Raw genomic sequence first — 12,183 nt, 5'->3', positions numbered from 1 at the left:
TTCAATGCACCAATTTTTACACCACTGCTCGATTAGAGAAAGATGTATTTGAAAATGTTGGGATTTCAATTTTGGTTCTAAGTGGAAGAAAATGATGGTGTTATCATCAGCAAAGGTTGCAAGGAAGGGTGAGCGCTTAGGCAAAAAAAATGCTTGCTTTAGAGGGCATAAGATATAATGTTGTGAGATCATGGAATTGTTAGCAGGTGGAAGTAGGAGGTTTGGTGGTGGTTGGACTTTTGGGAATTGTGAAATTGGGGTTAGGGTTTCTGAGGTTGAGGTTGTATTTGCGGTAGGAACTGGGATTATGTAAGCGTTTTCATCGGGTTTTAGTTGTTAACTTAACTTTCCACACTTTTTTTTTTCCACAAAACTGTAATAATTCACTGTTAAAATAGTTACTTCTTGAGAAACAATCAACATACGTTCTATTAGAGGCTAGTGCATGTGCAGAACTGAAGAAATGCTTTTGCAGCGCTACAACCTCGCATTCTTGTCTTCATTGTCTTGACAGTTTAGTGCCTTCATTATACCCATTTCTCCAACCCTCTTTGGAAAACAACCCAACAGTAATTCGCCTGGCCCAAGGCGTGGCGTGTGCCTTAACTCTATTCTCCTCCTAAGCAAAAAGGATACTAAGGAGTGAGTATTAAGTCACGCCCCTTGAAGGCAACTTTCACTTTGAAGGGATTTCACACATTAATATAACTATCTATTGAACAGTTAATTTAATTGTAAATGTGAAGCGAATAGAAGTAATGACAAATTTAATGTTATTTCCAATAATGTGGTATATCTATGATAAAATCCATTTAGCCAGATGTTCTCGAGAAATTCGTGCTTCTTTCTCTGTTCTGTTGACTCGTATTATATGTGTGAATATTAAGGATCCTAAGATATATATATATATATATACTGTTTAAAAAAATAAGGAGTGAACATAAAATTGAATTAACTTGGTCAATTTTTTAATTAATGTTTCTAGGAACAGTTAATAAAAAATTAAGTTATTTTAAGGAAAACATTAAAACATAAAGTTAGAAATAATATTTGTATCATTTTTTCTGATATAATTGAGAAAGCTGTTTATTAAAATTTAAAAAAATAAAAATAGTAAACATTATTTTTCAGAATTTTTAATGCTTACAGCAAAAAAGTGACTGAGAATTAATAGTAATTCTTGTAATTAATAATATTACCATTGCTAGCTACTCTCACCAACTGTTATATGTGATGTACAGGATGCCGCGCATACAAAAGAATTGACCCCACCTTCTGGTGTCACTCCCTCTAGAAGCATATCCTCACTATACTCCTTCCTTCAAGGCCTGGTGCTATGGCTATTGCTATGGCTATAACCTGGCCTTTTTGGCTTCACTTGTCCACAGCTTTCCCCTTCCACCACACTCCTTCCACCCCTCTTGGAACGCAAACAAACCAACTGTTGGTTGGAAAACAAACCAACTGTTGGTTGGAAAACAAACCAACTGTAGGTTGGAAAACAAACCAACAGTGACCTGCTTGGCAATGTTATGTGCAATATTGCAAAAATATGCAATATGGTTAAAAATTAAGATAACTAAGCATTCAATGTCATTAATGATTATTAAAGATTTGTATATTTATAAATTAATACAATAAATAAGTGAATTTAATTGAATTGTGAATGATATCAATAAATCCCTTTTCACTTATAATTAAGTAGTATACTTTTTAGATAATTTGTACTGAATATATACAAAAATAAATATTAAATTAAAAGAAAAAATAGGATATCCATCAATTAAGAAATAGTTGAAATATAAACCCTGCCAATGGCAACATATGATTTTTGAAAGCAAGGTAAGGTAACCATCAAATCATGATTGAAAGCATTAAAGAAAGACTACAATGTATATAGGATAATATTCACTAAATATAGCTCATACAATTTTTATTTAATTCTACTCAACTTGTGTTAAAACACGGGTTTAAACTAAATGAATGTAAAAAGGAGATAATGGTGGGGGTTCGTTCAGTGAAGTTCACTGAATAAGGTTCAATAGAACTTTGATTTAAGTATTGAAAATGTAATATGAAATCATTTATCCTATGTAATTAACAAAACATACTTAATAATAAGTTTACTTTTTGATTTTCTTAATAAAAAAATAATGCATTATGTGTAATTTTTTATTTTAATATCAGGTAACATATATGTTACAAAAAGTAGTTACTGATGTAACTTTATGTGGTATATTTTAGTAATTAACCAGCTGGAACAGATCATAATTTTGCCAAGCTTAGTTCAACACACTCCTTGACCAGATTGTAATACATACGCTTATCTTGTAAATAGATTAAAGCTGCAATCGGATCTGCTGGTAAATCAGGATAAGGTTCACCAAGAAGAGCCTGGAAATTAAAAGATATTGTGAATGTTAGATTTTTATAGTAAAAAAATGATGATCAATAAACTTTTTATACTCCCAATTTATAGATAAAAATAATTTAAATTATTCAAAAAAGAAGTTTAAGTACATAAATGATTTCAACTTTTTGTTTGATGAATGATGTTGTTTGAAATTGAAACAACTGATTTCTGACAGTGAATTCTACAAAATAAAATAACAAAACCAGCACATTTATCTAAGTGTTAAGTTATTAATACACAAAAGTTTGTCAAAGTAGAATAGTAATAGACTATACTAAACAAAATATAGAAAAATAAGGATGGATATATCAATGAAATGAAATTTGAAGCCAATTTAAGTAATGTATCTAAACAAAAGAAGAAGATGATACCTACCTGCATTAATTACCAAACATAAGACAATTTTTGAAAAGATTAAGTGATAAATAAAAAGGAATTGAATTCGATGAGAGTATCTTTCAAAATAATCTTAATTTTCTATACTAAAACAAATTTAACCACAAGTCATCCAACTTTTAGAAGCAGGATTAACTGAAGAATCCAATTCAGCCAATTGGATCACAAACTACCTCCAGGTTTACAACGTAGAACACACTGTAATAGACAATTGTAAGTAATGTTTTTACTAAGCAATGTTTTAATTGTAATAGTTATTAATCATAAATTACACTTTGTACTTGTAGTTTTTAGTAATTATTTGAAGAAATTATTTGTTCCAGAAAACTGTTTTGTTTTTTTTTTTCATTGTAGGATATTACTATGCAAACAATATAGTTGCGAAATAAAGTTATAAATAAAGTTGTAGTATAGACTGATCCTCAAGATCAACAAAAAAAAATATATATACATATATATTTATATATAAAATGATGGGAAGTAGATCAGGATGTGCACGCCTTATAGGTCGATTTCAAAGCAGCCTATGATTCCATAGATTCCATACTGGCTTTGGAATATTATGATTGAGCTGGTGTTCCCCAGGAAGTAAGACTGTCAAAAGTATGTAGGAATGATCGTTAATGCAGAGACCTGATACAAGGATAAGTATCTGAAGTCTTTGAAGTCAGAATAAGTCTGAAACAAGGAGATGGACTCTCACCAACGATTTTCAACTTAGACCCAGAAAAAGTTATAAGAAGCGCAGACGACATTGCGGTCCTTGGAAGTAACCAAGATGATATGGAAAGACTTGTAAAGACTCTAATAAAAGAAGTAGAGGAAATCAGCTTGCAAGTAAATGAAGATAAAACAAACTACTTCGATTGTAAGCCGAATAACCCTACATAATGACATGATCTGCGTGGAGAGCAAATCACTTTTTAAAGTAGACAGTTTCAAATACCTGGGCTACTTTAGCTCAATTTTTAATGCATGTCCCGACTACTCTCAGAATTTTTTTATTTTTTTCTAAGCTATTGTATCCTTTTATAAACAACTATACTATCATAAATGTAATTTATGAAGACTTAAAACTGTTTTTAAAAAGATATTGCCTTGGATGGATATTCCATTATTTATCCATTAGGACAAATAATAGAATATCAAGGTTTAATTGGAATCTTATGAATTGGGGTCCTTTTTCAGACTAATTCTTAATTTTTTACCTATTTTGGTATAGGAAAAAAAAATGTATGAAGTGTTGGTTTTAATTTTGAGGTTTAATAACAATGGATTTTTTAAGTAAAAATATAATCTGCAGCTATACCACTGAATAATGTAATGAATTGTGTAGTTTAAAAAGTATTTAACAAATATGTAACAGATACAGAACAGGTTCCACAGTTGAAAATTAAATAGGTTGAAAAGTCATGTGTCTCCACTGAGTAATTAAAACAGCAGGTGCTGGTATCAGTGGGTCATCAGTGAACCATTTGGTATTCAGGATTACTTGCAAGAAGCTGGGGTGAAGCTGAAACAACTTCAGAAATTTTAAAAACTATTATTTATAAAGTAGGATAGCAGAGATAAATTAGCCTACATTTATGGTATTTAATATGTTTTAATTAAAGTAAAATGCACCAGGTTCATAAACTATTATTTTATTTTGAAATATTTGGGTTAATAAATATTGGATAAAAAAAAAAATAAGAGTTATCAAATAAAATCATTAACATTGATAGCAATGGAATAAACATATACCTGTAAGCAAACCAATATAGCAGCAACATCAAACTCTGGATTCCAAATCTTAGCTATTGTATTCTTGCACACCACTCCATCAGAAAATATATTGGGATGAAACATTTTTGACGTGAATCTAACCAATGCAGGGGTTGCAGGATAATTTTGAGAAAACTGCAAAATTAATTTGAATACCCCATTTTCATAAGGAGTGCCCAGAGGTCTAAAAAAGAACAGGAAATAGTAAATGTGAACATAAATAGTTAAATAAATTAAAAGGCACTAGACATTATATAATTCTATACACACACAAATTAATTACATTATATACTTAGAACTTATAATACTATTGCATTATAATTTTTACCACAGGAATTACATAAATATTTTGTAATATCTTTATTAAAAATAATTAGTTTATGTGTAGTTGATATATATGTACATACACACACACACACACTTACCAAGTTGTTCATGGCATTAGGTAATGGTATACTGATAAAGGAATTATTAGGTACTTAAAGGGACAGACTAGTATGTTTTTATTTTGATTTGAGCATTGATTTTGAAAATATATACTTCTTTTAAACATCCATGGGTCTTACTGAATTATGAAACCTCTTTTGAGAGTGAAATCTTACCGAAATTCTACCAAGCAATTTAAAATATTGAGAATAGAAAGCCTAGAGCCAGGCAAAGCTTAGGGTTAAAATATAATGTATGGTGGGGAGTATTTAGAATAAATAATTTTATGTTATAAGAAATCATGCTTAGTTTATATTTAATTAATAAATTGTGACTGATTTGAATTAATATAATATAATGATTATAAAATACCGATACTACACAAAGTGAGCTTGATGAAATATGCAGTAGAATTCTGTATTGATATGTTTATGTGTGTTGTTAGTTGTCAACAAATAAGTCTACTAAATTGCATTAGTTCATGACCTGTCTTGTGTTCCCAGTCAATTAATCAAATTTATTGTTGAAACTAAATTTCATATTTTCCCCAATTTCCCTTTTATGTGATTCTATAAATGAAATGATAATTTATTTATTTTTACTAAATACTCAAATATCAGAAGGAAAAGTGTCTATTTGTTTATGGACCCACCATATTCTTTGTTTACCAGCCAGTGCTTGAGCAGTGTGACTGTGTAAAAGGAAGGGTACTAATAGGAAGATTCAAAAAGGTTCTGGGAGACTCAAGAACTTAAACATTTTATTGTTCCATGACAAAGGATGGATGGTGGTTCCTTTTAAGCACTTTCAGTCATTGATGAATAATATTTAGCATGTAAAAAAAAAATAGCAAAAGAAAGAAATGAAAAATTAAATTAAAACAAGTTTTGCTCCATGATAGATAGCAGATTTAATTCATATACGAATAGATGAATAGATAGGATTAAATAAGTGTAAATAGATGTATTAAATATATCAATGTTCTAATATTACTGAATGTAAATCATTAAACATATGAAGATGGTCAGGGTTGTGGTCAAAAAAGAACAAATAGTTTTTAACTATTTAATGTCCGATGTTTCGCTCCACTTTGCAAGGCTTCATCAGGGCTGTTCAAAGCGATAGGCTAAAAATTAAAATCAGGTAATTAACAGGTAAATCATTAAAGTTGGGTTGAGCCTCTGATATGTTAAAATCTGATACAAACCCAAGGTTTGTGAAAATTTGAACTAGTAACCCTTCATTAGTGAAAGAAATTAAACAAGAAAGTAATCTTTTATGTTAATTAAGAATTAATATTTCTCTCAAGGATGTTTCGAGGATACTGTGTCTTCTTGTTAAACTTCTAATATACCCCATTATTATTGGCACAATATTCCCAAAACATCCAAGAGAGAAATATATGAATTAAGTACTACCGTGTTTTAATTTTTTACTTTAATGCATGATAAGAGGTTTTAGAAAATCTGTAAAATAGTGAAGGTTAGATGTAGAAGCAAATTAAAAAAAAAAATAATGCTTACCCCATAATTACAGCATTCCATAGATACAAATTATCATCAGAAGGACAAGCACTTACACCAGCTGGTGGATCCATTTCCATCCTGTAGACAAGAGAAGATAAAGTTATGTTAATTTGAATGGAAAAATGTTAAACTATATTGATATAATAACATATAAAAAAAGATATTTACTTTAGAAGGTTTTATATGAAAAACTGAGTTAGGTAACAGTTGTCCCAATATATTATATATTTAATTTCACCATTAACATAAAAAAATTCATTTTTACCTTAAATATTTATAGTTGTTTATATTATATACTGTTAATGAATGTCATACCTTGATTTTTTGTTATCTTCTCTTTGAATTCACTAAATGATAGCCATTACAAATTAATTTTTGTTAAACAAAATCAGAATGTGTTAATTCTAAATAATATGAGAGATACACAATATAATTTATATTCAATATATCTAAAAATATTTCAAGATGACATTTGAGGGTTACATGAATTGCAACCTAAAATAAAATACAGTAATGGATATTAACTGTTTAATTGTTTTATTTTTATTTATTTTGTTAATGTATAAAGATCTGTTGTAGTGTTTTATTTCTGACCGTCTCTCATCTTCTTATTCATCAATGGACAGCTAAATTATAAACTTTAAAATATTTTATTATTTATTGTTATTAACTTTATTTTTATTTTCTGGAATTATTCAGCCGCTACATATAAGATGCAAATACAAACATTTTAACCAAGTTTCAAGGAAGCTTTTAGTAAGCTAGAGGTTTTTCAGAAAACCAATCTAATTTGCTTGATAATGTTCGTGCAGCTCAAAAAATAATCTATCTTGGCACTCTTCATCTTGGGCTAGTGTCCAAAAATATTAGGTATTCTATTGACATACAATATTACTTGCTTTCAAGTCAAGCCCAGTAGTAGTTCATTAGAAAAATAACTGCAACATTGAATTTTTTGGATAGAATAAGGAAGTTAGATGATTTTATAAATATATCTTTACATATACGTTTCAGTTTTACATATATAATATAGCCCTGATCCTTCTACGTGTGATTGAATTTATTATACTTCTGGTTATCTTATTTAGAAAAAAAAAAAAAGTGGCTATTTTAGAAGAATATACCTATCCAGGTTTGTTTTTAGTCTAGTTTTGAAATGGAAAGTCCTAAGGGAAAGGACAATCAAATCGTTGACAGACCAAAACATTCATTAATTGATAGACATTTCATATCTATGAGTTATATTCACCTATCACAGTTCTTTCTGAAGACAAATTACAATCTTATGACTACATTCCATATTTTTATCTTAGTAGTCTTTAAAACTTCAGCCAAATTAAAATAACATTCCTACTCCTAAAAAACAAATACATAGCTTCCAGTTCAACATTCTTTAAAATATTAAATTTAAAGAAAGTTAATTATAATAAAGAATAATTATTTCTTTCAGTTATAATTATATAACTCCAAGTCTTTATGGCCCACATATAACCAACAAAAAGAACTAGTTTTGTGAAAAAATCAATTGCAATTAAATAAGGTTGCAATTGGTAACAGCAATTACTTTGGCTCAATTAGTTTTTGTTATTGTTGACTAAAATTACAGAGGCTCATCAAATAGTTGGAAGTATCAATTAAAATTACTTTTGGAAGATTGTTAATTGACCGTGTGTAATATATATAAGGAAAATTGTCCGGATGTGGTAAAAAAACTCAAATAGTAATTAACTATTCATAAACTCAATCATTTTTGTGTTTACTTCCATTTAGTAAGCCCTGATAAAGCCCTGCAACATGGAGAGAAGCTTTGGTTCACATTGAATAGTTAATTACTAGTTATAATTATTAGTATTTTTTTTTATTTTTACCACACCCTGACCATCTTCCTTTTATGAAATTACTTTAATTTGAAATTTTATTTTTGTAGTTCAAAGTACAATAATTGTAATTGAAATTACATTTTATGATGCAACATTGGGTACATGCTAGATCCTACCATATTTTATCATTTTTCTCATGCACTTTTGGTATTTTATCTCTATTGTAAATTAGCCAATAAAGTTTTTAAAAACTGTAATAGTGTATTTATATAATGTATTCTACATAACTAAAATTATCTTTATGATTATTTCTCGTATTGAATATTTATGTAAACAACATTTATTCATAAAATATTAGGCAAAATTAAAAAATTGAAAAGTTACAATTATCTAAAATATTGTAAATGATCATGAAGAGGATAAATAGATAGGTATTAAGTGATATTTTTAATAATTCAACAACATGTAAACAGTCACAAAAGTTTACTCACATTTTCTCATATTAATATTTCAATTATTACTGTAACAGTAATTATAATCGGGCCAACTATGGAATTTGGGACTTGAGAAAAATAAGTTAAATAAATAAAAAACAAAACAGATTTTTGCTACCGGAAAAAATGAAAGCACAAAAGGCTTTATACACTATAAATATTTACCTGTATAAATCTCTCATTAGTCTCAATTGAGAAGATGTAGACATAATTAAATGTTGTTCAGAGTGAAATTTATAAACTAATGCTAATAGATCATGCAAAGATGTCTGCCCATGCAAGAAACTATGTGTGAGTCATCAAGATACAGTGCTACCACAAGCTGAGCTCTTAAGTTCTCACTTTTAGTTTGTGAATATTGATATACTGATACGAAATAAAATCTTATTTTTTTTATATTGAAAATACTAGTTTGTTAGATTCCTTATTAGTTTTTTTTTAAAATATTTTAGTATATCCAAAAGCTAGGTGGTGCAAACTATTTTATTAAAGGTGCTGCTACATGCTTGCTAAATTTAAACTTTTGTGTTCATTTAGCATTGTTTTAGAAGTGCCAACAGATAAATATTTGTGCTCTTGTGTTTTAATTAATTAAAGAATTTCCCCAACCTTCAGATTCAATAATTAGCTCTAGGTTAAGATTGTATATTTTGTAATTCTATCGACCAGTGTAAATACTTTCAATCTTGTAAATTAATTTTAGGAATTTATTTTTAATTTAACACAGCACAAATTTAAGTTTATAAAGACATTATATGACCAGTTCATTAAATTAACAAATATTTGATAAAAATCTTGAATGGATGTTGAATTTATAGGTTTTGTAGTGCTATTACTATAAATTTTTATCATCGACCACCTAGTTTGTTGATAAATAATATTTTATTTTCATTTCACCTATATTTGTTTTGTTCCTTTTTGTAATGAAAATAACGTAAATCAAATGTAATAGCTGACAAAAGTCATAAGAACATACAAGCATGTGGTTACCAACATTTGATGCTTCCTTGGTTTACAAAGCATTTGTACAAACTTTGGATTTGTGGCAAGTACCAAACGTGTAGATGCAGGATAAAAGTAATTTCTCATTAATAAACATGTTATAATTATTATAGAATTTTCTTAATACAATTCGTATGAATATAATAATGACCTGAAACAATCTTTTCAACTGGTATGGTTCACCAATTGGACCTCGATTATGAAATGGATACTAGGTTATCTAGCCAACATCTAAGTCTAAAAGGGCTCAAGCTGCCGTTTCATCTTCTTTTACCTTAGAATAGTTCCAATGGAGGATCTTACCTGAATCTCATTAGATTAATACAAAAAAAACTAAATTTAAAAAATATGTATGTGTTTAATTAAGTGTTATGTTTAAAAATAAATGTTTTAAACATAAAGGTATGGGTGTATATATGTGTATTAGTAAATCTCTAATAAGAGAGGGAAGTGCTGGCCTCCATAGGCACCTGGCTGCTCCCTCTCAGAATATTTTATTAGCTACACCACTGCCTATAATTTTAATTTTTTTTTTTAAAGACTATCATTCTAAATTTTGAAGTTTTCAAAAGGAATATAAGATGTAAATATGATATAGCTACAAAATAGTAAAGTCATGTTTCATAGATTCCTAAAACTTATTTCTGTTACATATTAATACAATCGGTGTCTTTATTATTATATCCTTAATTGAAAAAGTGAATTGTATTTCAAAATTCATGTCATTTAAACTATATTTTTTTATATTGAACTTTTCAAATTGGTATATGGAATTGATCTGGTACACTGCCATGCTGTCTTAACTCAAACACTTCCTGGGTCCACCAATGTATGTGTGATATGTAAAAATATTATGTGTGTCTATTTATATTTTTTCGTAAGCTAGTATATACAGACTTCTATAACAGAAAGTCAGGTTTTGAAAAGACAATTTTAGTCCTTCTTGTATTCCCCTTTGACCATTATAAATTATATGGACAAATATAGATGTAATATGCGTTACCTTTCAGATTTTAATGTGTTAACCTCATTAACTCTACTATGTTCTCAGGAAAAGTTATTTCCTTAAGTGCTTCGACTATTTATTCTATACCACCTAGTTCCATGTCACAAGTGCTTTGCAGGCAAGTCATTAGTTTAATAATCACACAATACATTGGTACCAACCAGTGAATGGTACAGTATCTCTGAAATTTGGAGAGTTGACAGATCTCAAAATGCAAATAAGTTGTCCGATTTCACCAATACAAATTGTATTGAAACCGAAGAATTTTTACCACTCTATTTTTATATCATAGTTAATATTAAAGTGGACAATGAGTAACTATTCACATTTGTGGATTCAATAAATACTAACTTAGTTTATACTTGAAGAATTATGTGCAAAGGCAGGTGTCTTGTTAAATTTTTATGTTTTTATATGCTGTTTATTGCAAAATCTTGTTAAACATAATGTGAAGTTTAGTGTTTCTTCATATAAAACTATTTCAATAAGCCTTTACCCTTGATACCACCAAGGACCAGTGCAGATCTTGTATTAACTTCAATAATTTATTTGTAAAGTCACCTATAATTTAACTATTGAGCAATTTTATTTTCAATATGATTGTTAATTTGTAATGAGGTTGGTTGGAAATCTGGTGTTAAAAAATAAATTATTAGTGTTATCTATGCAACTTATACTATATAAGACACTGTTGGGAGTTTTTCTCCTACTATCTCATCTAGTAACTTTGTATTGAAACAGCTAAATTAAATTTTTATTATTTTGTTTTTACCTTCCAATTACTATTAAGAATGACAAAGAATATCAGTTCATATCTGAGAACATGGTAATGTAATAACTAACTTGCACTACATATAAACTGAATAAGAATTAAACAACTTGGTTGAATTCGATAACTGTATCAGATTAAAACATTAAAGTTTAGTTATATAGGAAATTATGTATACACTTTGTATTTATTATCTTCAATAATTTACATGTAATGTAAATTCCACATCACATTAATTTAACTTAGCTGTAATATTTTTAGGATAGTTATGGATCAAGTTGTCGGGGTTGTCTGGTCTTAGGCGATTTCTCCAGCCTGATATCTCTTTACAGAAGGCCCACGACAAGGTGTTTTCATTATTAGTTTAGAAAGGAAGGCCGTGCCAGGGGATGAGCCCTGGACACTGACAAGGTGAGGAGGTCTAGGTGAGAGAGTCTGAGGCTGAGTAACAGTTCTAGTTGCCGAGATGAAGCGGACGGACTAGAACTGTCATGATAGGAGCCAGCTTACTAGTTGCCGAGATGAAGCGGACGGACCAGTAAGCTGATAAGGCTAGGTGCAGCTCTA

At 28.9% G+C, this 12,183-nt stretch overlaps 1 protein-coding gene across 1 annotated transcript; it reads right to left on the bottom strand.

Annotated features, from left to right (window-relative positions):
- Positions 1-2,156: 2,156 nt before the first annotated feature.
- LOC106684419 (ubiquitin-conjugating enzyme E2-17 kDa) lies at positions 2,157-9,106 on the bottom strand. The gene is made up of 4 exons (XM_014426497.2): positions 9,005-9,106; positions 6,523-6,603; positions 4,553-4,757; positions 2,157-2,394 (listed from the first exon to the last, which is right to left on the bottom strand). Exons 1-4 carry the CDS (start codon positions 9,046-9,048, stop codon positions 2,266-2,268), a joined length of 459 nt encoding a protein of 152 aa, XP_014281983.1. The 5' UTR covers positions 9,049-9,106; the 3' UTR covers positions 2,157-2,265.
- Between the last annotated feature and the right edge of the window lie 3,077 nt (positions 9,107-12,183).

This window comes from Halyomorpha halys, unplaced genomic scaffold (assembly GCF_000696795.3).
Source record: "Halyomorpha halys isolate HHAL.00 unplaced genomic scaffold, Hhal_1.1 Scaffold580.1, whole genome shotgun sequence".
NCBI classification, from domain to species: Eukaryota; Metazoa; Arthropoda; class Insecta; order Hemiptera; family Pentatomidae; genus Halyomorpha; species Halyomorpha halys.
The sequence above is the reverse complement of the archived record's forward strand: the minus strand, read 5'-3'. Positions and strand labels throughout refer to the sequence as shown.